Here is a 26834-nt window from a genome sequence, read left to right as displayed (position 1 = left end):
GCTGAAGGTGATTAGTGTCAGAGCAGAGATTAGACTGAATTTATGCATTTATCAGTCCTTGTCAGTGTAAAGAACTGCTGGGTCAGGGTAAAGCTACCTTCACCCATTTTTAACAAGCTGCTTAACAGCAACCCTTTAATAACATTCCCATTTAATGTAACAATTATCCTATCATATAATTCTAGTTTAATGTGTGAAGTATAGGCTTTTTGTTTGACTGGCAAATTCATACCATTGAGAATATTTGACTCCTATTTCCCTTACTTTAAGGTAAACCATGGAAACTTTACTTTCATCAGTCCCTGTTTGAACTGCAGGCCCCGAGATGAAATGATAATATTATCCCTCACTACGCCACTTACTGTCCAATTCTTTTACAAATTAAGACATACAAACTATTTGCACATTTGTATTGAACAGATGACACCCACCAGTCGCTGATTAATTCTTCTGTCGCCAAGAATTTAAAAGGTTTCAGTTATGTTTATTGCGCATGTGCCTTAGTGGGCCACAGGAAAGAATTAAAGCAAATCCTACAACTATAATTTGCAATCACTTAATCTGCTGTAGAATAGATATTATGTTACACAATTTATTGTATTATGTTATACAATTTAGCCCTGGAATTAAAATAAATACCCATTGAATAGTGAGGACTGGTTCCACTGAACTATCTTCCCAGTATCTTTTCCTCTTCATACCTAACACCATTTCTTTTCTGGACTGTGTGTGTGTGTGTGTGTACAGAGTTTTAGAAGAGGGTTAGAAATTCAACTAATAAACAGTAAACAGTTCACAATGGTTTACTTATGAGTAGAATGGTTTTATTTTTATAACAAGCGATGGATCTTGTTAAGTACAGAAAGTCTGTGTTTTCTATTAATCTGAGTCTAAGCCTATCAGACAGGTAAAGTGCACTTAGCAATACTTCGATAAAATTTTTAACTTGAGTGATGATTCTGGAACAGCAGAGTCAATTTGCAGAGCACCATCCAATCAGGCCTAGCAACATTGCTTTGCTAGTTACTTTCCCTTAACTCCTTTCTCTTCATCATTCAGTTTGCTTGGTAGATATTTTTTGAATTTCAGATATTTTTGCTTCAAGATTATATTATCAAAAATCCAAAACGTAAAGGCTATTGGAGTTAGGATAAGGTCAAAACATGGAATAACAAATATGGTGGTACAGACAGGCTGATTGGATGTGAGTATTGGTTTACTCTTAATCTATTCTAAATAACATAACACACTTGTATTTTCGTTTGTTGTCATTTTAATGTGGAGGAATGGAATATATAGGCTTTGCCTACACAAGGACTAAAAACTGCCTTAACCCCAATATCGTCTGCACAGAGGTATTTTTACTGTTGTAATTTCAGTTATTAGAAATCAATATGTTAATCCTGGTTATGATGCTGAATTATGGACATTCTGTGCCCAAGCATGCTCCTACAATGGGCCACATGAATTAAGACCCCTCAAAAGCATTTATGTCACTTCCAATCAAATTCTCGCTCTCTCATTCCAAGTTAAAGGCCATTGCAATGGTCAAAACATATTTGTCTGAAGTCAGCACAGAGTTCTAAAGACCTTGTTAAATTTGGGTTTTCCTTCTGTGCAATTCATGCCCTGCTCCCTCTCCCGCTGGCAAAAATATATTTATTGAAAATGAGAGTAGACTGTCTATATCTGACAACAACTGTCACCATTCTTGGTCTATAGTGCCTTCCCGATTCCACAAACATTCAACCCAGTAACACTTGCTCTCCATGGATGCTGCCTAATCTGTTGACTGTTTGCAGTATTCCCAACCTTTTAAATAAGAGATTTTTTAAAAACTATTAATATTTGGGATACAAGATATTGAGAAACATTTGGCAAAGGTACAATTTTGTGAAAAGTTAACCTAACAAACCAGGACTCCTCACCTTACTGCAGAATTGGCAGAAGACAAGCTTAATAAAGACAGTGGTGGACTGCAGATCGTTTCCCCAAGCATTTGACAAAAGAACTTGCTGAATTTGCATTCCAAATGTTAAATATAGCACAAGGTAAGATACATATTAATATTAATTCTACACCAACCCCAAGGTTCATCCCACATGCAACTGACCCCATTCTATGAGGAGAATAAAAATTCTCTACAAAGACTCTCCCACAGACCTTCCTTTTCCTCTAACTGCGATCATAAAATCTCAGCCAACATTCTGGCTTCATGCCCGAACAATTTGATCACTAAATTAAATCACTGAGATCAGACTGGGCTTATCTACGGAAAGCATTCTGTCAACAATATTCATGGTAATTGCACTCTCAGTGCATTTGTGGCTGGGACTTCTATCAGTATGTTCTCCTAATGAGGAAAAGATTTTGAACCAAGCTGAATGAGTCTATTTGAATGGCCATTTTAATAATGCTGGGGTTTGTCAATACCATTATCAAACCATTATTTCATTTATGCTCAGTCCCCTGGTTCTTTGTGATCTCTAGCAGCACAGCTTCATTGTCTACAAGGACACAAGGCTGTGCTTTATTACTATTATATACTCTCCTGAAGAATAAACCTTCAACCAGCAGTAAACATTAGTGACAATATCCATTTGATGCTCGTGGCATTTCAATGCAGGCAATAGACTGTTGTATAAATGTGAAATTTGGCCCAGTTTTATGACCTGCTTGAGAATTCAGGAAATCAGCTTTCATTCATTTGATATAAAGAGGGACATTCTCAAAGCCTTTAAAAAAGCACACATCTATAATTTGGTCTTGAATACTACCAAAAGGAACCCTTATCCTAAGGTATAAATGATAGAAATCAATTACTTTAGGATGGGTGCCTTGACACTTAGAATCCACATTCTTGGTTACTTCATTTTGTTAGGTGTACAAAATTTGAATTTGTATAAATACACAGGTTAGACCACGTGATGCAGCCTGGCACACTATGGAATATGGCAAAAATTAAATCTTGTTTCCAAACTACTCTGTGGTCTTACCCCGATATCTAACTTTATTCAGTCCAAAATGCTTTCCAAGATCTCTGTACTACTCCAATTCTGGCATCTAACTCATCACTGATCAGCTGCACTATCAGATTGCAGGTTCTACTCTTTGGAATTTCTCATTGAATTGCCCAATCTCCTTTTGGTTGCTCCCGTAACGCCAAGCTCTTCAGATTTTTCGTCATCTCTCCTCTCCTATGTTTCAAAATTCTGGTTAAGAGGTCTCCTCGAGCATAAAGCATGGGGACAAAGGCAACTTGCATTCATGCAGAAAATCTGGCAAAGGTGCAAAAATCTCAGATAATAATGGAGATGGTTGAAAGGGAAAATGGACAGGTGGTGTGGAGAGAGTGAGGGATGGAGAAAGAAGATAGAGGGGATGGTTGGGGGAACAGTCAGGGAGAGGAGGAGAAAAGAGAGGGGGAGACAATTTGGAGAGGAATGAGAGAAAGAGGGAGGGAAGAATGAAGGGAAATTGAGAGGGAAAGAGACAGAAGGGGATAGAGAGGGACAGAGAGGATGAGGCGTGGGGAGAGAGAAAAGGGAAGAGCGAGAGGAAAGGAAAAGGGAGGGAGAGCTTGAAATTTTAGCCCTTTTTATGACTGACATCCCAAAGTCTTTCAGAGGGAATGAAGTATTTTTGAAGTGCCATAGAATCAGAAATGTCTACAACATAAAAAAGATGCTTCCACCTATCATGTCCATGCTGGTCAAAAACAATCACCTAACTATTCAAATCTTATTTTCCAGCACTTGGCAAATAGCCTTCTATGGTAAAAACTAGGTAAAAAGGGCTTTTGCCCGAAACATCGATTTTCCTGCTCCTCAGATGCTGCCTGAACTGCTGTGCTTTTCCAGCACCACTCTAATCCAGAAATACCCTTCTATGCCTTGGCATTTCAAGTGTACATCTGAATACCTCTTAAAGGTTACGAGGATTTCAGCCTCTACCACCTTACAGGCACTGAGTTCCAGACTACCATCAGCCTCCTCAAATTTCCTCTAAATCACTGGCCCTTATTTTAAATCTTTTGCCCCTGGTCACTGATCTCTTCATCAAAAGGAAAAGCTTCCTCTTGTCTACCGTAGCTATGGCAAAAGAGATCTCAATCATGTCACCCTTTCAGTCTCCTCTGTTTCAAGAAAACAACACCAGTTTAACCAATCTCTCTTCATAATTTATAGTCTGCAGCCTAGGCAACATCCTAGTAAATCTCTTTTGCATCCTCACCTATAGTACCACATCGCTCCCATAAAGTGGATTCCTGAACTAAACACTATACTCTAGCAGTAGCCTAACCCAGTTTTTACATAGTTCCAACATAACCTCCCTGCCCTTAAATTCTATACACTAAATGCCTTCTTAACCACTTTATCCACTTGTCCTGCTAATTTAAGGGACTGATGCAAATGTACACCAAGGTCCCTCTAATCCTTGGTGCTTCCTGGACTCTCTAATGTCAGAAATGCAGCAGACAATTGAGACAAAGCAAGATCCTTGTAAAAGAAAACTTCATTTGGGGGCATGATTTGGCAGTCCAGTGACTGAGAAGTGAGTGACCTTGTTTGTCATTCATAATCGGCAGTTGGTCCGGATATGACAGGAGGCAGGATCAAGATTGCAGGAGACTAACATACCCACAAAGTGGCAGTCCCAGCTCTGTAGTCTGTATCACTTACAGATTTCTCTTCAAGGTAAGCTGTACTTAGATGATGGCAGAAGAAATTTCTTTGTATAAAGTGGTCAAAAGTTTGGAAAATTCACTCCCCAAAAATGCTGCAGAAGCTAAGTCTTTTGAAATTTGCAGAGCTGAGACTACTAGAATTTTTGACAGGATACAAGAGCAGATGCAGTTAAAAGAATTGTCATGATGAAGTTGATTGATACAATGAACACCAGTGTCTGAGTGACCTATCCCTATTCCTACAATCCTCGCTCGCAATTGGTTCTGGCTGCAGTTCAGGTAACATTAGGGATGAGACTATGATTTCTGCCAAAAAGGAGAGATGCCATCTCGGCGGCTTCAGAGAAATGGTCAAGACAGCTGGCCTTGAGTCTCTGCAACCAAGAAGTTTTCTATGGAAACGTCAAAGAGGTTTAAAAAAGACCACTTTGTAATAAGCATATTGCTCAAAGTTTCTGGTATAATGTTATTACACAGTAGTAACAATCATTTTCAACTCAGACATTGCAGCACTGAATCAGGTATTATTTGGATACAGTTTAGTTCTTTTCCAGGCAACGGCAATAAACAAGCATGGTTTGCCAAATTATAAACAAACCACTGAATGACAATGGTCTATAAAAACCTGCGCCAATATTCAATTGTATGAGCCTCATGGTCGAGGGAGTAATTCTGGTCAATTAGACAGCAATTGTTCAGCTTATTATATTTAAAATATATCAGCCATTACTTTAGAGCTCCAAGGAAAATAAAATTTCACACTAGTGACAGACAAGTAGTGGCAGTAAACTTTGTCTTACTTAAATAGAAGGTCATCTGGAGGAAAAAATGTTGAAAATTCATTGCTAATACATCTGTAGAGTAGTGAATGGGGTCATTTTGTTCAGAGCCAATGTTCTGTGGCTTCAGGAAGAAGAAATTGCAGTCCCCGCGAACACCAACATCACAAGGGGGTTGGAAACTCTCTCCAGCGTGGTCTTTCAGGGCAGGGCTTGGTTGCTCACAGGTTCAACAGTTTTAAGACTCCTTGAGCATCAGATTAAGGAAAACCTCCTCCTTGTCAGAGTCCTTCGCAGGTCTCCTCTCAAAAGGTGAAAAAAAACAAGGTATTTTCCATAATGCCTCAAGGTACTGAAACCTCCTCATCACCCCAAGCATGCAAACAACCTTGTCTCTAAAAGTTAAATTGGACCTTGTGTGCGCTTGGAGGTGAGAGTTCATCTCTCTGCAGTTCTGATCATAAAGTAGGGACTCCCAGATTTCAAGCCCAATCCTTTGCCGAACTATTTAACTTCACTAATTCTAATCTTTTTCAGATGTGGAAGTGTTTGGACAGTGATGTAATGTCCGATCATCCGTTCTTTAAAAAAGCAGTGTTACTTTCTTATTCCTTTTAAATCAAGACATTTTCTTTTATTAACTGGAAATAAGAACAACTGGAAACAACTGCAATAGAATAGCTCTGGACGTTTGCTCCAGGTAATTCTTACGAGTACGTTGGCAACAGATCTTAGACTGCAGGTTCCAGCAAACCATTTCCACCGACATGATCTTCTGGAGAGTGTTCAAGTTCATTACACTTCTCGAAACAGAGGTCACAGGCATGAGAAGCCCAGCAGCTGGAAACTTCAAAACTCTATTGTGTGCAGAATTGATGGACTGATAAAAACAAAAGAGATGCAAATACTGTTGACCAAGCCAATATAAAATCTTCTCAAGTGGCTCAAAGGAGTGTGACGAAGTTATTTTGTCTTTGGTTTTTTTTTCAAGAGAGGTTGTAAAGGCAGTGGTGCCGAAATAGTAACAGAAACTGTCTAATTCAACAATCAGAGGAGATCTTGGCTCTTTTTGAAAACAGTTGTACAATGAAAGGGGAGTGGCCAGCTCTCCCAGTTCAGATTTTTTTCTACTTTTGGTTTATTTTTAGCAGGCAGAGTAAAACTGCTGATGACCCATAGAAGCAGCTACAGTGAGAAAAGGTCCATGCTTCATAGATCTTTTTTGTCCAACTCTTTTCTCTACAATCCTTCCTGTCTGTAAGAACCTGAGTTCAAATTTACCATTTGCAAGCGGTGTGTTTTTGGCATGTGGGGAGTATTGGAACACTTCCTTTGTTAAGTTGCCATTTCGAGTCAGTTGGTTTTCCAAATAATTAAGTTATTCAAAATTCTGTTTTCTTTTGTTTGTGTTTCAACCGTAGTGTGTAAATAAATTCTATTTTGCTGAAAGCCGAGTGGTTTGACCAGCTGCATCACACCTGGGATGTCCACTTCACATCTGCCTTTAAAATAACAAAAAGTTAGGGTCTGGGCTACCTTCTTAAGTGTTTTGAGGGGGTCTGGCCTGGTCCACAACAGGAGAGAGAGATTGTACAAATCAGAAAGATTGGGATGCACTGAGTTGAGACAAGTGTGAAATCTCAGCCATTCTCAACAATGACTACTGGTTTTCAAGCATCTGAACTGAAAAGGTTCAGAAGAAGAGTCATACCAGATTTGAAACATTAACTGTTTCTCTTTCCACAGATGCTGCCGGTCCTGCTCAGTTCCTCCAGCATTCTCTGTGTTTCGGGCTAAACTGATAGTTTCACAACCTGAGTGACTGAAAACTCCCAATAAATGTTAATTGAACACAGACTGTGCATTTCAATAATCATTGAAGAGTACGGCACAAGAGGTGGCCATTTGGACCACTGAGTTTGCAAAAGCTCTTTTTGAGAGTAATTCAGTTAAATTCGCTACTAATCTCTTTAGTCATTTTTTTCTTTTACTGTTTTTCTGTGATTTTATATTTATTTTATAAATTCACATAACCATATTTATAAGAGAGTTCATCCAAGTCAACCAATCATGCTGTAATTGTCCTTCTGCACGATAGGCCATGTTGATGAATATGGTTGAACTACTTGAAGATTTAACCCAGAAAGAAGGTGGAAAGTGTTTCTGTCATTCAAATTAACGTTCAGTTCAGCATTTGTTAAAGGTCTGCACTAAGCGGTTATTTGTAAAGATTAAAATTTCCAGAATCAGAGGCCACCGTTATGGAGGCTTTTCTGCTTGGAGGCAAATGGTCTTCCTCAACAGTTCTGTACTGCCAATTGCGATATTTACCACATATTTTAATAAGCTAAATGACAGAACAAGAAGTTACACACCCCAAGTTTCCAAATGGCATTGAGTTTGGAGGGCACAATCTGTTGTGTGAATGGAAGCAGTGAGTTACAATTGAATATGAATAACCTAAGTGACAGACCAAAGCAGATCCAAATGTGATTATTTGTTTGGGATCCAAGTGTGATAAATTAGACTGCTTTTAATTCGAGCATGACCAGGATCAGCAAAAGGATTGAAGACGCAAAGCACTAGAAATTCATGTGAGGGTCAAAAATTAACTAGAACCATAAATGAAATAAATTTCTGTATTTCAATCAATTTTGTATTCAGAAGTGATCCTTCAGTCATGCAGATCTTTGAAGAGGAGCCTATCTGGAGTACAGTTTACAGTGTATCATTGATAAATTATTAAATATGGTGGACAGGTAACATAAACATGGTTTGTACTCCCATGATTTTAGATGGTTTATGGATGACCGCTGTAAAGTACTTAAAAGTATTAGGTATATCACAATATAGATGCAGAGAAAGAGTTTGTACTGGGCAAATGTTGTTGCATGTAACTCTTCACAACTATTGAGATGGTTGAAAGGAGTATTACTAGCAACAATCCTTCTTTGTTTAGTGCATCTTGATTTTCCACAAATAGGGTGTGACATATCAGTTTGAGCTTTAATCTGAATTAGATTACATTACAGTGTGGAAACAGGCTCTTCGGCCCAACAAGCCCACGCCGACCCGCCGAAGCACAACCCACCCAGACCCATTCCCCTACATTTACCCCTTCACCTAACACTACGGGCAATTTAGCATGGCCAATTCACCTAACCTGCACATTTTTGGACTGTGGAAGGAAACTGGAGCACCCGGAAGAAACCCACAAACACAGGGAGAATGTGCAAACTTTGTGAGAAGATTTGTAGCTCGGGTGGTCGTTGTTGTGGTTCTGTTCGCCGAGCTGGGAATTTGTGTTGCAGACGTTTTGTCCCCTGTCTAGGTGACATCTTCAGTGCTTGGGAGCCTCCTGTGAAGCGCTTCTGTGATGTTTCCTCCGGCATTTATAGTGGTTTGAATGTGCAAACTAACACAGACAGTCGCCTGAGGCAGCAATTGAACCCGAGTCTCTGGCGCTGTGAGGCAGCAGTGCCGCCCACATGTTATGAATGTTAAGGATATACAGCTGTCAGATACTTTGAGCAAAACCAATTGTCAGTTTTCGTTACAAGTGTGATGGTCAGAAAGAAGCCAAATTCAAGAGTATGTTACTGATTTTGTTAACTCCAGATTTCACAACAACACATTACACATTAATTTCACTAAATTCCATTTTAATGGTTTAATTGTTCATCAGCCATTATTTTTTCCTAGCTGCCCATACAAGTATTTTTCATTGGCCTCCTCTGAGAAGGATTGTGCCTGTTATGCGCATATCTAGTTTATCACCTGGATGTCAGCCCAGGTTGAACTCCTGTCTCGAATATCAGGTCCAACTTCTTGCCTCAGTGCAGGCGCTGTTGTCTCAGAGTCAGAAAGTAGAGGGCTCTGACACACTCAAATTTACAACCTACAGTTGTCATGTCATGGCTCTCTGTGTTTATGGCCCACACACTTGTCTTTCCTGGTGCCCGCTTGCTGCCTCACTGCCTCATAGTGAGGATTCCAGCCAGGAGAATGACATAGTGGGATGGTTGGCAAGCAAAGCTTAAAGAGATGGCGACATAGTGGTAATGTCACCGGAACAATTATCCAGAAAACCAAGCCAGCTTTGGGGACATGGGTTCAAGTCTCAGTACAGTGGCTGGGACAATTTGAATTCAATGAATAAACTGGGAAATGAAGCTAGTCTCAGTAATGGCCATATAATTGACGTCCATTGATCATTTAATGATCAATTGTTGTAAAAACCCTCCTGGTTCACTAATGCCCTTTAGGCAGGGAAATCTGCCATCCTTATCTGTTCTGGCCTATATGTAACTCCACATCAACAGCAATTAGACTCTTAACTGCCTTCTGTATTAGCACGAGCAAACCACTCGGTTCAGATGCAATTAGAGGTGGACAACAAAAGCTGGCATTTTCAGTTATACCCACATATTAGCAAAGAATTTAAGAAAGGCAATGAATGGGAGGGGTGAACAGCATTTAGGATGAAGAGTGTGAGGGGCAGTGAATCAAAAGCTGGGAAATAGGACAGTGACAGACAATGCTGGATGGACAGTGAGGCAGGTAAGGACAGAGTTAGTAAATTATTGAACATTTTCCTGGCTGTAATACTACCACTACGTTTATTCTTGACTTGTTCTTGTGTGTTTCCCATATCAAGATTTCTTTGAAGAAATAACTTGCCGTGACTCTAAGTATTTGTAAAATTCTACTTGTGGCCAAATTAAAATTTTTCATGACACCAATTTGGCCTTTGTTCGTGAAGGACCACTTTCTGGTGAATTCCACTGATCTCTGCTCTAACTATATTACAGTTCTGAGAGAGCACTTCAGTTTTGAAGCTGTGATGCAATGGGGATTTTAAGCTGATGGTCTGAACGGCATGTTAAATGGTTGTAAACAATTGCAGGGTATGGCTTGAAGAATAGGTGAGTTTTCCTGCTCTCCAGAGCAAAATTTACCTTCAATCGACATCCTTGGAAGAGTTTTATTGGTCACTTGTTTCCGTGCTATTTATAAGCATCTGTTTTCACACAGTATCCTGACTGCACTCGAAAAACAACATTATTGACCAAGTGTTTTGGGGTTTACAAAGATCTTGAAAAGTGCTGTTTATATGAAAGCACCTTGCTCTATCCTGTTGCACCCAAACCTATTCTAAGATGAATGTTTTTTAACATTTTGATCAAGAAAGACCTGAATATGCCTAATGAAGTGTAGCGTTGGGATGCCTTGTCTGTTAAGAGCATTCACAGACTCAATTGTATAGACTCCGTTGTAGTAGACTCAGTTCCACTACATGTAGGTACCAAATGGGCAATTAGACTATGAGATTTCAGGTCCACAATTGTGGGTAGACAGAATTCCTTCTGGAATTCCAGGCTGCCTCTTTCAAAACCAAACAGCTGTGGAAGGGTATAGGCTACATGAACATTTCGGGACAACAATTAAAACCATTGTAAGATTGCAGAGCTGGCCCAGACTCTCAAAGTCATACTTGATTGGGGGGGCACAGTCTCAAAAATAATTGGTGTCTATTATGAATCACATGGGCAGGTAATTGTGTTTCTTTATTTAATTTTAATTATATACTACAAATGTAAAGTGCACTTTACAGTACATCTCATTAAACAATTTGCAACACAGAGTTGTAAAACATTTCTGAGAATTTCCAGTTAAATCATGATAAGTTACTTCAGATGCGATGAGTTTAAGTGTTAAAATAACTCCAATGACATCAACTGGCTTATAGCTTCATCAGCTTTGACAAATTGTAATCTTGTTCAGAATCTCGAATCCAAATCAACATCAACACAGAGATCTGCAGAAAGCTGAGCCAGGATTCCTGACCTCCCTTGCAATGTTGTTCTCTATTATTCACTCTGCATTTACCTCTCCTCTAAAATGGCTTATTTTGGTACATGGGCAGGTGATGGCCTTGCGATATTATCACTAGATTATTACTCCAGAAACCCAGGTAATGTTAGAGCCATAAAGGCCCTAACAGCACAGATTCCTTGCCCATTGTGTCTGCGCAGATTAGAAACAAACATGTAACTATTCTAATCATATTTTCCTGCACTTGGCCTCTGGCCTTGTATGTTTGACATGGCAAGTGGACTTCTTAAATATTGTGAGAGTTTCTGCCTCTAACACCTTTGCAGAGAGCGAGTTCCAGATTCCCACTACCCTCTGAGTAAAAACGATTTTCCTCCTATCTCTCAGCCTTTTGCCCCTTACCTTAAATCTGTGCTCCTGGTCAATGACGTGTCTATTAAGGAGAAAAGTTTCCTCCTGTCTACCCTAACTATGCTACTCAAAAGATTATACATCTCAATCTCCTATGTTCTCAGGAAAATAATCTCAGTTTATCAAATATCTTTTCCTAACCACAAGGCTCCAGCCCAAGCATAATCCTCTGCATCCTCTCCAGTGCCATAACATCTCTCCCATAATGAGGATTCCAGAAATGCACACAATATCCTAGCTATGGCCTACTGATGTTTTATACAGTTTCAGCATAATCTCCCTGCCCTTAAAGTCTTATGCCGCGAGTAATAAAGGCAAACATACCAAATGCCTTCCTAACCATTTTATCTACATGTCCTCATCCCTTAAGGGATTGGAATGCTTGGACGGCAAGGTCCCTTTGATCTTTCATCATGTATTTCCTTGCCTTGTTTATTCTGCCCATGTGCATCACCTCACACTTATTCAGATTGAATTCCATTTGCCAGTGGCCAGCCCATCTGACCAGCCTGACTGTATTCTCCTGTAGTCTAAGATTACCCTCCTCACTATGATCATAGAATCCCTACAGTGTGGAAACAGGCCATTTGGTTCAACAAGTCCACACTGACCCTCCGAAGAGTAATCCAGCCAGACCCATTCCCCTACTCTATACTTCCCCTGACTAAGTGTATTATATTCTGGGGATCAGTTTAGAATCTCACCATGGCGGATGGTGGGATTTCAATTTTATAAATATTATAAATTAAGACTCCATGAAATCATTTTGCTTGTTAGAAAAACCCATCTGGTCTACATATGCCTTCATACCGACAGCAATGTGGTTACCTCTTAAATGGGCAATTAGAGTTGGGCAATCAATAAGTGACATCCACATTCTATGAACTCATTTAAAATAAAACGTGCTTTGCTTCCTACAATTCATGGGGTAAATTTATGGGCGGCACGGTGACACAGTGGTTAGCACTGTTGCCTCACAGCGCCAGAGACCAAGGTTCAATTTCCACCTCAGGCAACTGTCTGTGTGGAGTTTGCACATTTTCCCCGTGTCTGTGTGGGTTTCCTCCACGTGTTCTGGTTTCCTCCCGCAGTCCAAAAATGTGCAGGTTAGGTAAATTGGCCATGCTAAGTTGCCCGTAGTGTTAGGTGAAGGGGTAAACGTAGGGGAATGGGTCTGGGTGGGTTGCTGTTCGGAGGGTCGGTGTGGACTTGTTGGGTTGAAGGGCCTGTTTCCACACTGTAAGTAATCTAAAATGGCTGGTTTTAAATTCAACACCCAATGTGAAACCTCAAGTGAATAGCCAAGAACCTTGAAAGACTTGTCTTGGTAGTTCAAAGCACAGCTCACAAAGAAGTGTGTAACCAGGTATACAAAGTCTGTTCAGGAAGTAAGCCTTGCTAAAGAATAATGCACTGATCTGCACTTCTCCTGTGTACATCCCACAAGCACTTAGGATGCGTCTTAGTTCAGTGAGCAAGCTCAACCAGACAGACGGACATTTGTTTTTTTTTCTGTGATTTGTATGTTATGCCACAGATCCCAATACAGTTGAAAGTTGTTTAATCTTGCTGAGATTTAAAATGATAAATAAGTCACATTTTTGAAAGGCAAAGTAATAACATTGCCTTCCACTTTAAAGAACACCAGTTTTGGTCGAATTTTGGAAAGATTCAAAATAAGAGAGGAGGGGCTGGATATTACATGACCTCCACACCCGCCCCAACAGCATGTGTTTTCAGCAAGTGGGCATGTAATAAAGGGCAGAACACCACCTCTGCCCACACCTCCAAGTTCATTCTCACTAAACTGGGAGGTGACAGGATTAAAATTGTCAGCCCTCACACAAAATGCAAGGAAATAATTTAAGGATTAACTGAGTTTGTGAGAAGCTGATTGAACATTTCTGATACTAAAATACAACAGATGCGGGCAACTGGGCAGACAGTGCTTGTAAAGAAGTTTAAAAAAAAAATGACAGGAGAAAAGAAGGTACTACCTTCAAGAAGTGCCCTTTGCACATCTGGGACATCCTCCTAGCTGAAGATACTTTCAGGCGAATTTCTTCCCATTCGTCTATTCTGAACCACTGTACGGGTCTTATCTTCCTGAAGCTTTCAAAATCCTCCCTGAGCCAATATCCCAGTGCAGTCCGGGGTCCTTTGTTGGCCTGTTGCAGTACCAGCAGTGTCCCCTGCAGAGCTAGTGGCACTGTTGGTACTACTGCAGCAGAGTCAATCAGGTAAACCGGCAGCTTCCAAGGACCAGATCTCCACTGATGGTGGAGGAGCTCCTTCAAGCTATGGTTGCAGGGGCTGGCTCCTTGTCTGGTGGCTCACTGCTGACTTCACTTCCAGGAGTTAGCAGCCTACCCACACCCCTCCCTCAAACCTTCCCAACATCCTCTTCTTCCTGTAATTTCCACTGCTCCTCCCTCCTGTAATTTTTAATGAGAGGATCAAGTTATCACTTCTAACACTGCCCCACATTATGGTTATTATTCAAAACGCATCAGTGAACTTGGAAACCATACTGACAAACTCATCAACATGTTGGTAAAGTTAGATCACATGGAATTCAGGGTGAGCTTGAATAAGATACATAATTAGCTTAACATCAAGAGACAGAGTGTGGTGTAGAGCGTTGCTTTTTGGACTGGAGGCCTGTCACCAGTTGTGTTCCACAGGGATCCGTTCTGGCTCCTCTTTTGTTTGTCATTTATATAAATGATTTGGATGAGAATATAGAAGGCATGGTTGGTAAGTTTGCAGACAAAACCAAAATTGGTGGTATAGTTCGATAGTGAAGAAGGTTTTCTAAGATTACAAAGGGATCTTGATTAAATCGGATAATGAGCTGAAAAATGGCAGATGGAGTTCAATATTGATAAATGCGAGACACTGCATTTTCGTAAAAGAAACAATTGTTGGACTTGTACAATTAATGGTAGGACCTTGTGTAGTGTTGTAGAAAAGACAAACCTTGGGGTTCAGGCACATAATTCTTTGAAATTTGTATCACATATAAACTGGGTGGTTCAAAAGGCATTTTGCATTCATTGCTCAGTCCTTTGAGTTCAGGAGCTGGGAAGTCATGTTGAGGTGGTGTGGGACACACCTAGCTATAGGAAGGATATTAATAAACTATAGAGGGTTCAGACAAGAATTACTCAGGATGTTGCCGGGTACGGAAGGTTTGAGTTACAAAGAACAACTGGATAGGCTGGGACTTATTTCACTGGAGTGTAGGAGGTTGAGAAGTGACCTTATATAACTTGATAAAATAATGATGGGTCAATATAGTTAATGGTAGTTGTCTTCTTCCTAAGGTAGGGCATTACAAGGCACATTTTAAGGTGAAAGAAGAGAGATTTTAAAAAGACATGAGAGGTAATTTTTTTTTTGCACAGTGGGTGGTCCACTTATGGAATGAACTTTCTGAAGTGGTGGTGGATGTGGGTCAAACTACAATGTTTAAAGACCATTCGATAAGTACGTGAGTAGGAGAGGTTTGAAGGGATATGGGCCAGGAGCAGGCAGGTGGGACTAGTTTAGTTTGGGATTAAATTGGAATTCTGTTCAGCATGGGTTGGAGGGTGTGCTTCCATGTTGTATGTCTCTCTACAGATGACTGACACACATACACACACACCTTCCCACTTGAGTGTGCAGGAAAATTATCAACTCACAAAGTACCAAAGCATATTCACCAAATAATTAAAGTAAACTTCAGGTCCAACAACATAGACTACTCTTTTATAAACACAGTCAAAATTAACAATTATCTGTCAACCAGGCACTCGACCAAAATAATGAATAATTTGCAGTTTGTTCATTTTAAAAAATGTCTGACTTAAAGTTATACTTCTAACATAAAAAACAGTACAATTAGGTCAAAATAAAATACATATCATAGAATGATGGCATGGAAGCAAACTAAATGAATAGAAAAGGTTCACATGAATATGGGAAAAAGGCAGGAGATTGGCACTGGATAACAGAACTGATGCAAGCATGACGAGCTGAAAGGCCTTCTTCTGTGTGTAACAATTCTGTGATTCTGTGGATTGCTGAGTACATCACATCGATGTTGGTCCTGGTTCTCCAACTGGAATTCTTTCCAGGCAAAGAACAGCAAGAACACATTAACACTTGGAAATGAATATTCTTGTTGAACAGGAGCTCTATTCTGACATATCCCATTGTCCCTGCCTTAATCCCATACCTTGGATTTACAGCAATTTCTTCAATTGGGTCAGTGCCGACTGAAGGAAAACAATCCAGCTGAACTGTTCTTAAACTGAATGGCTTGCTCAGCTATGTCTTGAGGCAGTTAAGTGTCAATCATACTGCTTTGGGTTTGGAGTCACATGTAGGCCAGAAGGGTTAAAGAATGGCAGATTTCCTTCCCTAAAGGGCATTCATGAAACAGATGTGTTTTTACAACCATTCTTGACAACTGCCATGCATTTAAAGTCTATTCAGTGAGCCTGATTAAATTGTATAAATTATATCATTACATCGCAGCACAGTGGCACAGTGGTTAGCACTGCTGCCTCACAGTGCCAGAGACCCGGGTTCAATTCCCGCCTCAGGCAACTGACTGTGTGGAGTTTGCACATTCTCTCAGTGTCTGCGTGGGTTTCCTCCAGGTGCTCCGGTTTCCTACTACAGCCCAAACAAAATGTGCAGGTAGGTGAATTGGCCACGCTAAATTGCCCGTAGTGTTAGGTGAAGGGGTAAATGTAGGGGAATGGGTCTGGGTGGGTTGCTGTTCAGTGGGTCGGTGTGTGGACTTGTTGGGCCGAAGGGCCTGCTTCAACACTGTAAGTAATCTAATCTAATCGCCTGTTTGTAATGGTGATCTGCTCCTGGATAGGTGCTAGTGCCATTCTGCCTAAGTCAAACTGTGCCAAAGTTGTTCCAAAAATTTAGGCCTTTGTGTCAACAAATCAAAATTTCATTCTGCTTGCGCTCAAGTTAAAATCTCTTAGTCAATCAAAAATTCAAACAAACTCTGTCCAGATATCTGAGACACAGCACTCTGCTGATCGCCAAACAATCAAACTGCCACCAGTTTTGTCTCTCTAATTCCTAGACATCACTCAATTCATGTAATAACAAACTTTTCATTAACATATGCATTAATAGTTAAATGTGTCTCATTATTTATTTCACCTAAAACTCCACTTCTATCTTCTGTAGAAATTTTTACTTGCCCATGAAATTTGGTAAAAATTACAACAGTGAAGCTGAGTTCGAGTTGGCATTCTCTCTTCTGCCACTTGTGCTTTCTGTCTCACTATGCTGTAAAAATGGATACCAATTTATAATTTAGGAGAAGTAGACAATTCAGTCCCTTGAATCTGCATCATAATTCAGTAAGCTCAGGGCAGATCTCTGTGTTCTGGATTCCATATTCCCATTTTCCTCCGATGAATTTCCTTCCTTTCATACAGTCATGGAATCATAGAGATGTACAGCACAGAAACAGACCTTTTTGTTCCAACTCGTCCAGGCCGACCAGATATCCTAAACTAATCTAGTCCCATTTGCCAGCACTTGACCTATATCCCTCTAACCCTTCCTATTTATATAACCATTCAGATGCCTCTTAAATGTTGTAATTGTACCAGCCTTCACCACTTCCTCTGGCAGCTCATTCAATACATACATCACCCTCTGCACAAAAAATGTTTCCCATATTCTGAACTATCAACTTTACCAAAGATTCTCTGGGTATGTACCTGCTTATGTTGCACATTTCAGACAAAAAGCTTTTGCTTTGGAGGAGAATGGGATTGGATTTTTCTTTTTTTATTCTCACTACATTTGGCTGTATTCCTTCATTTCTGTAAAGACCATAATTAATTAAAAAAACAAGGTATCTTCCCCGCACCACTACTGCGGTCCTATATTGTCCATAAATAAAACCGCATTGCTCACAAAAATGGCTTGCAAATTCCACACCATGGGTATAATGTTTCACAACACACAAGAAACAAAATTTGTAATCTATAAAAAATATAAATGAACATTTAACAGTAGGAAAATATGAAGCATGAAACTAAGTCAGAAGTCACACAACACTAGTTTATAGTCCAACAGGTTTATGTAAAATCACAAACTTTTGGAACATTGCTCCTTCATCAGGTGAAGTTGCTCTGAAAGACTATGATTTCAAATAAACCTTTTGGACTCTCACCTGGTGTCGTGTGACTTTTGACTTTGTCCATCCCAGTCCAACACCAGCATCTCCACAGTATAAAACTAGAGCACAGAAATGCCCAAGTAGAGATAACTCACCTCCTTGTTGAGTTTTAACCTGTATTTCAGGTGAATGTGGTCCATCCCCAACAGAAGTGAAAGCCAGCACACGGATGGTATAAGTAGTCTCTGGGGTCAGGTTTGCAATTGTTGTCAGCATACTGTCATCTACATTGTGCTTCTGCCAGTTGTTAATATGCTGTTGTGGATCCATAGTATAATAAACTCTGTATCCACGGATCTGACCGTTTGCCTCCTCTGGCTCCTCCCATTGAATTAACATAGTGGTAGTGCTCAGCATGCGGGCTTGCACAGAGCGAGGTGGGCTGGAAGGGGCCTGCTCACCTGTTCGTGTTTCTACCGGTTCACTTGGTGGGCCTTGCCCAATATTATTCACTGCAATGACTCTGAACTCATAATCCGAGTAAGGGCTTAGTCCTCCAACACTGTATCGTGTTGTAGCCACCCCATCAATCTCTTGAAACGGTCCATCTGAATGCTTGGGCTTGTGTTGTACAATATAGTGAGCCACAGGCTCCGGATTTCCCGAATCCCAAGTCAATGTGACACTCGTCGCTGTAGTTTCAGTTACAACAGGTGTGCCTGGGGGTTTTGGCAAAGCTGTAGATATAAGCATGTTATATGCACAACTTTAGATGTGTTAATATTTTAATACATACAATTTAATAGCATTTGCCTACTCTTTACTACAAAATGAATTCACTGATGTTCCAAGTTTAATCCTGGAAATAAAAATTCGAAGATCCATTATTATATATTTGCTTTATTAGAAGACTTAGCAACATTTAATTGAAATATACTGGAAACTGGAACGTGCTGCATCGATACTAGCTTAATTAGCCATGAACACTGATTATACGAAGAGGAACAAATGTAATATCTACTGCATATTATAACTGCAATTCAAGTAAATGCTACTTTATTTTACAATTTTTGTTTAAGAGTTTTATATCTGGCAGTGCAAAAATTAGACACTATGTAAACAAAGTAAAGCTTGCTTCCCGCCTTTGCTTTTAAAAAGTATTTGTTAATTACCTTTAACTGTGACCTCAGAAAATGCTTCAATGACTCCGAGTGTCGACATGGCAACACAGGTATAATTTGCAGACTCTCTGACGTTGTTCAGCTCCAGGACGTTTCGTCCAATTGGCATGTCATCCTCAGGAGTCAGGTCTTCTGCTCCCAGCATCCATTTCACATAAGGCATTGGGGATCCCACAGCAACACAAGTGATATTTACACTTCCACCAGGCATAATCTCGTGGCTTGTCGGAGGAATAGAAAATCTTGGTGGGACACGGCGAACTGGAACAAAACACAAAAAGGTAATAACATGTACAAAAAGAGCACTTTGTCTACACACTTTTTAAGCTACATGCACTCTATAGATACTTATTTCAACATAGATCTACATTACACATGAGCCAATAAAGAAACAAATTATTACTAACAGAATTTTTCAATTATGTTTGCATCAGTTCTAATCTTGTACAAGTTTAGATCAAACCTATCAGGTTCCCACATTGGACTGAACTACAGACTAACAATACACATACACCATGCAGAAGATATATTAATAAATATGCACAGAACTGGAGGATCGACAGCATGCTTGAGTTGAGTACAAAATCAACTTCAATGCTGTATACTTCCAGTTGATGTGAGTAAATGTGCATGACCACATTGTCACATCAGAGCCCTGGTACACATCATCTACAATACATTGAAAGTGCAACTCGATTGCTTTCAGACTCAAAGTGGATGCAGCTTCAAGACCTCACACTAACATGTAAACATATATGCACATTAGAAAAACAAGGCAAAGCCTGGTACTTCGATTGGTTCTGGTCATGCAAGCAAGCATGTGGTTGACTGGTACATATATATATATACACCACCATGCTGAAGTCAGTTGGGAAGGTGGCAGGGAAAACATTAAAGAAATAAAACAGAACTGAAAAGTAAAACAAAGTCAAAGTCAAAAATATAGGGGAGAATTGGGACGTGTTGGGAGAGGAGAACAGGAAGAGAGGAAGAGGAAGGGACTGACCAGGGGCATATTAGGTTATGCTAGTACTGTAGTGTTACACCTTAAATCTAATGTAGGAAAAGATAGGACCAAGAAGCAAGGTTTCGCTAACAGCATTCAACATGGACCAAGCATTCTCATTAAGCAGAAGCTACAGCAAGTTACATTAACACATTAGGGTTATTTGCAATCAGTGTTACTGCAAATAAGTCATGTTGGCAATTAAAACATATAACACGCAAGCATATTGATGAGACTGGACAACGTACAGGGAACAAGAGACTGAAAGTTTAAGAAAGCATTATAATCAGTGTTCCTGCATAGTTTGTAAAATACGTTTTGCTCAAATGCCTGTGTCATTACTTCAAACTTAGTTGCATGTGCAACATTGGAGATTAAATCTGCTTTAAAACTCACTAGCATAGGCCAAGACAAAAGTTCAAACCAGATAAAATATTTGAAAAGAAGCATTTGCACGTAAATGTGTAACTAAATACCATTGATAGTCTTTTCCCCAGATTGATTATTTTGCAATATACAAGAGGTTGTTTTTTCAGTTTAAAAAAAAACGCTGCAAGGTTTTTCTTTTTGCAGTGACCCATTATGACCTTGTGAGCAATGATGATTGGCAGCATGGCTAACGGAGCAAGCAATTTTTAAGAGCAGACGGTACAAATAAAAAGCGGAAAGCAGTGAATATTAATTGAGAATTTGCAGGACAAGATGATGTAATCTTTTTCAATAGAAAACAGAAACCGAACAATAAGGCCTATTTAATCATGCTTTTGAAAGCTTTGTAATAAATAGCACAACACTCTGAATTTGGTGGCTTTCTATGAGCAACAGGCATCAGTGAGAATAACAGAACAGGAACACTGACCAGTTTAGCAGACTACAACTTGCCATGCATCCCAAAGCACATTCTCTTCCAACATGCACCACTATCTGATCCAATTAGCCCACAAGCACCAGCAGCCATGACCAGAGCATTATTTAAGACATTACATTAATCAAAGGCCACAATGCAGCTACATTCATTTCAGATTTTTTTCTGGTTATTTCAATCAATATTTCTTAAGGTGGGTAAAAAGTAAAAAACACACCAACCTTCTCGCAGCTCTGAGGGATGTAGGGGGTTTGATGCAGAACACAATGAAATGAGGAAAGGAGAAAAACAAGGGAAACACAGAGAGAGTAAAAAGGCCGTATCAAGGCTTTCAACTGCTACCAGTACATTTAATCTAGTTCTGTTTAAGCCTTCCTACCTCAACTTCCAAAATCACCATTAGTTTGATGTTAAGATGGTGTCAAGAGCTATAACTAGCATCATTTTGAAATTTTCAGTCTATTTGATGAGATAAATTGTTCATCCTCCCTAATGTTAGAGAGATTTTTATGCCATTATCTAGAAATCAAGATCACTTGACTTTCTGGATAGTTTGCAATCATAAAGCCCTCCAATGTTAAAGACAGAACAAGAAATAAAGACAGTAGAGAAAGATTCCAAGAAGAACCTAATTTTAGCCAAGGAGCACCTACACTGCAGTAATGAGCTCAAAACTGATAAATTTAGACTAATCTTTTTTTCTCTTTTTGCTTCGTAATTTAAAAATATATATAGTAATGTTTTTCACCTCAAACAATATTTAATCACATACATATAAAATTTTGAAAAGAATCATTGTGGTCATTTTATGAAATTGACACACTTTTACAAATGGAGCAAGGTGATCAGAAGAGGCTTGCATCGACTGTTTTGGAAACCACATTCTGACTTTTTGTCCTGATTTCAGTGTCTTGAAACAATTCAGACAATGACAAGTACAGCTTTCAAACTCAGTTCATTACTAGAGTGGCAGGGATTTGCTGGTTTCTTCATAATACACCAAAAATGAAAATAAAATAAAACAGAATTAATTGTGCTCCACTCATTTTTATTTGCAAAGGCAGTGTTTACACACTTATTCTCTCCACTCCTCGCATCTCAGGATTCAAGTGCATTTATCCACAAACCCCAGTGCTTGGAGTTTCTTGCTGCTGATTAGTAGCACACCAAGCAATCAAGTCATAACAAAGTTAAATGAAACAAAAATACCATTTATAAAAAACCATAAAGCACAAGTTTAAATCAAGGCAAAAATAAAAGAAGTTAAAATGTAAAAACAAACATACTTACAAACCCATCTCTCAGGATAGATAGGGATCAAGAGTGCTGTTTTCTCTTTAAAAATCATTGTACCTTTTAATTGCATAAGATATTTTTTCACTAATAAGCCAGCTAGAGATCCTTCTGTTCCCTAGTGCAGTAACTGTTTACATTTAGATCTGCTCCTAATGCCCTGAGTCTTTCTGAATAGTGGATGCCACGGTTTTGTTTCTCCTACCTCTCACATATAGATTGGCAGGAGCAGAATAACGTGTACCAGCACTGTTGGTTGCCACACACTCATATTTTCCTTGGTCAGATTCCTCACTGTTCTCTATTTGGAGGGCACCTGTAATGGAAAGAAAAAAGAAAGTGCGCAGAAAACAGTTAGAGAATATTTCATATTTTCAGTGCTTTTATTCATTTTTTTCCCAAATCCTTTCAATATCATGAAAGGACTGGTGTGCGAAGCTCCATTCAGCGTCGTCATTGCTTTGCTAGGGTGAACAGACAGAGTGGATGTGATGGGTAAGTTAGTGAAAGACGGATTTCACACCATCAAAACCAGCGAGAGAGAGCTATTATTTATTTATTTGTTTATTTATTTCACAACGAAATCCTGCTCTGGGAAATTCACTGGTCAAAGGATGGGCGAGGTTGCTTCAAAGGAGCATGGCCTTTGGGTAAAATGAAAGAGTTAACGTTAAAAAGTCACCACAAAGAGTCGGAAATGTTGAAAAAGGCAGACACATTCTCAAGAAACATTTTCTTCAGTCAAAAAGGTGCAGCAAAAACACAAAAAGCTGCTCAAAGTGAAAAAAAAAAAGAATTTTGGTTAGTAAGGCATAATCTCTCAAAATACTTTTCAAAAGACCTCTTAAGAAGTAACTTTTGCTATGCATGCAACCTTGTAGGACATAAACAATCATTGTGCAACTTACAATCTTTCAGACCCTTTTGCTGAAAAATAAAAATACATAAGAGTAAATAGGATCAGTAAAGAAAAATTCACACTTCGTCTCATTGTGAAATGGTGGATCAAGCCAATTGGAAAGAACAACCAACCTCTGCCGCGGGACACGTTAGAGCCCCCAAGACACGAAAAAATCCACAAGTGGGATTAGTATTTTAGTGTCTGCCCACAAAATGCAAGAAAAAAAATCCAAAATTATCGTCTGTGTTTGTACGATGTGTTAAAAAGGAGAAAAAAAGTAGAGGTACCATCTTCACCAACGCCTCAAAACGTTCACTGGGTGCTTCCGGCCTGCGAGTCTTGAAGAAGGAGGGTTGCTTGAAAAACTCGAAATGCGCAAATCCGTGAAAAAGTTTTGGAAGAGAAAAAAAAGTGTAACTGGATAAGGAAAGTTTGAAAAGTGCTGGTTTGAAGAAGGGAAAAAGAAAAAGTGAAGAAAAATGACAAAACTCGTTCCTTGAGGGAAGGGTAAAAAGCTGACAAAAAAAATTATTATTCAAGTCTTTTTGCAGGTGCTCCACAGACCTTATGGTCAAGATCAAGAACAGCTATGCAGGTCACGTTTGAGAAAGGGAAGGTGGGGGGTAAGTTTAACCTGAATTTCTAGTTATATAAAAAAGAGGGACAAATGATACGCTGTGACTGGATATGGACAAAGGACAATGATATGCGATATCAAAGCATATCAGAAACAAAATCCTTTATACATCCAAAACTAAAAGAGAAGCAGACACAACAGGAACATCAATGAACAGAAAACAAACTGGACAAAGCAAAACAGGAAAGAATGTACATCTTTACATGACAAACATGAGAGATATGAAAGGACAGAAGAAATGAGGAGGATCAATTCTGTGAACGTTAGTTCAGCACTCTTACCTCGTATTGGTGTACCACCTGGGTGGATAATATGAATGCAAATAAGATTAGAAAGAAGAAGCATTAGTACGAGAAGAAGGAGGCTAGGGCTTTGGAAGATAAAATCAAATTAGATTTACAGAATAAAGGTCTAGAAAGAAGCTGAATTACTGTATTGGTAAACAGGATTATATTAGATAGTATTAGGTTAGTAAAGCAAGTTGTACCATAAGGACAATGTCCACTGTTGGCAACATTGCCTCTGCCAGAGCAGAAATTGACTGTGAAGTCTTAGGAGATTGGTCTCAAGTGTTTGATAGCCTAAAACCTTTAACGTATTTATAACTGTTTAAGCAAATATCGGAAACACTGTAGGCTTGGTGGATATAACTACTACAGTTTAGATTGGTTTACGGCATCTACTCAACTATATCTAAAGTGAAGTTTGTGTATCAAGATTTTAGACAGGTGTATATTTTACTGTTGATAGCACTTTTTTGTGGAAGTGTGTGCCACTACGGAGAGATCCAGTGACTACACTAACTGTTAGTAAAATGCATGCCATGCATTTTAATCTGAACATGGAATTAGTGGGGGTGAAGTGCGCTTCAGAACTAAGCACTTACCAAAGGATTCTGGAGATTTAACACGGAAAGAAGAAAGACAGCATAAAAATATTATTATATTCCTTATAATTTGGCACAAATTTTCAGAATTAAAGCTTTAAAACTATATCATCTATTTGACAGGTGAAAATTAATCTTAATTCACATTAACAGGTTAATTTACACAATTCTGCTGACAACAAGCAAAGAGGCAGTTAACAAGACATCACAGGACAGGTCAAAGCTGAGAATCCTGGTAACACAGGTGATCAAACATCTCAGTATAGAAAAATATAGTTACTATTCTGAATGCAAACAGGTTCTTACAGACTACCAGTGGGCACTAGCAAATGTTTAGCACGTCACTTAATAAATTTAGGATCAGATAAAGCTCAACTACTAGCTATAGCAAAAGAAGAAGCTAGGGAAGGTGAATAAAGAATATTAAAGGCATTTCAAGGGAGGCCATGGTCAAAGATAGCAGAAAAAGCTAAAGTCTACATGAAAAGCAGGCTTCTGTAGATCCTGATATTTAGTCTGGAAGGCTTTACTGCAGACACACTACTGTGGCTAAATAGAAAAAAATGCTTTAGGAGCAAAAAAAAATCAACTTTAGTCAGTCTCCAAACATCTCATTGCATACTAAGATATGGAAAAAAAGTACAGTACACTTTGTCAATGAGAGAGGGAACAAAACAACTGTCTATTCTTGGTTAGGTTAAAAAATGTAGAGAAGACAGAACAAAATACAATTTCTTTTCCCTTGGTTTTAGTTTTTTTTTAAGTTTGAATATTGGTTTGAAATATTTTAAAACCATTTGGTTCTCCTTGCACTTCTGAATGAAGCCCAATGTTTTGAACTAAATCAGTAAAAAAAGGAAAAAAATAAATTAAAAGAGAAAATGGATCTGTTAAGTACTGCTAAAAGCAGTTAAAAAATCATCAAAAATACAGTCACAGCAGTGAGCAATATGGAATTAACAGAAGCTGCACACACAGACACTGGAACAGGCTATGACAACATCACAGACATGAACAACACACCAAAGTACACATAGAGGATAGGAATAAAAAAAATTACCTAGAAAACAAATCTACCACGTGATAACAGTAACAAGACCCTACCTGACCGTAGTTGTTTGATGCGTCCATTAGTGCTTGTATCAACAGGTAAGAAGTCTTTGAACCAAGTAATTTCGGGATCTGGGTTACCGCTAGCTGCACACAACATGGTGGCCGTGCGTGTTCGTTCTACCACCTTCAACTGAGGGCCCATGTCTATCGTGGGATAACCCACAGGAAGCTGATCCTCTGAAAGGACAGTAAGAGAAAGACATCCATGTGCAAATTAATGATTGGTATCATTTACAAAACAAAATGCCAGTGCACTGTGGTCTGTGTAAGAACTCAATTCCAAATTATATTTCAGTACTATCACTTTATATATAGCACACAGAATAATCTATGTATGAAGTAAATGAGTGATGTGCTGATCATAAACAAGCAAGCCACCCTTAGCCCTGTGTAATCTTTGATAAAAACCATTGAAAAGTCCTTTAACATGCTGCAGGAATGGAAACCTGTGGCTCTATGCAAAGACAACAAATATGTTTTGTGTGTGCTGGGATATTTAAATATTTTATAAATTCAGTTTCAGTCCTGTATTAAGAAGTGTGATTTTATTCTTTATTCATTCACGGGATGAGGGTATCACTAGCAGCATTTATTGCTCATCCTTAATTGCCCAGAGGACAGTTAAGAATCAACCACTTTGCTGTGGGTCTGGAGTCACATGTAGGCCAGACCAGATAAGGGTGGCAGTTTCCTTACCTAAAGGACATTAGTGAACCAGATGGGTTTTTCCAACAGTTGACAATGGATAGACACATGATGATCATTAGATTCTCAATTCTAGATGTTTACTGAATTCAAATTCGACCATCTGCCATGGCAGGATTCGAATCCAGGTCCCTAGAACGTTATCTGGATCGTTGGATTAACAGTCCCCCAAAAATAACACTCAGCCACCACCTTCCCTAATAGACTGCCATAGATTACATAAATTGGTGCTGTGTATAGAAAAATAAATAATTAAAAAGCTTTGCATTTCAACACATTGTTCGATGGTATAATGGAAGAAAACATTATGTTTCCCAGAATGATGCAACTTAGTGTTTCAGCATTTAAACAATTCAAACTGAATGAGTTTCATTTGTTTCATTTTTC

The 26834-nt window shown here is 39.1% G+C and overlaps 1 protein-coding gene across 44 annotated transcripts in view; it reads right to left on the bottom strand.

Moving 5' to 3' along the window:
- LOC122562121 (receptor-type tyrosine-protein phosphatase delta) overlaps positions 1 to 26834 on the bottom strand; it is a 2454643-nt gene that overhangs the window by 195703 nt on the left and 2232106 nt on the right. For 17 of the 44 annotated variants that reach the window (XM_043714668.1, XM_043714784.1, XM_043714721.1 and 14 more), the window contains 7 exons: positions 25734 to 25919; positions 24630 to 24638; positions 24025 to 24042; positions 22411 to 22521; positions 21134 to 21145; positions 19033 to 19302; positions 18016 to 18597 (listed from right to left, as the gene is read on the bottom strand). In XM_043714668.1, the coding sequence (XP_043570603.1) occupies positions 18016 to 18597; positions 19033 to 19302; positions 21134 to 21145; positions 22411 to 22521; positions 24025 to 24042; positions 24630 to 24638; positions 25734 to 25919 (1188 nt within the window). The remainder of the gene's footprint in view (positions 1 to 18015; positions 18598 to 19032; positions 19303 to 21133; positions 21146 to 22410; positions 22522 to 24024; positions 24043 to 24629; positions 24639 to 25733; positions 25920 to 26834) is intronic. The other 27 variants (XM_043714777.1, XM_043714789.1, XM_043714889.1 and 24 more) reach the window with 5 other exon arrangements.

The sequence above is a fragment of the Chiloscyllium plagiosum genome, chromosome 2 (genome assembly GCF_004010195.1).
Source record: "Chiloscyllium plagiosum isolate BGI_BamShark_2017 chromosome 2, ASM401019v2, whole genome shotgun sequence".
Classification (NCBI taxonomy): Eukaryota; Metazoa; Chordata; class Chondrichthyes; order Orectolobiformes; family Hemiscylliidae; genus Chiloscyllium; species Chiloscyllium plagiosum.
The sequence above is the reverse complement of the archived record's forward strand: the minus strand, read 5'-3'. Positions and strand labels throughout refer to the sequence as shown.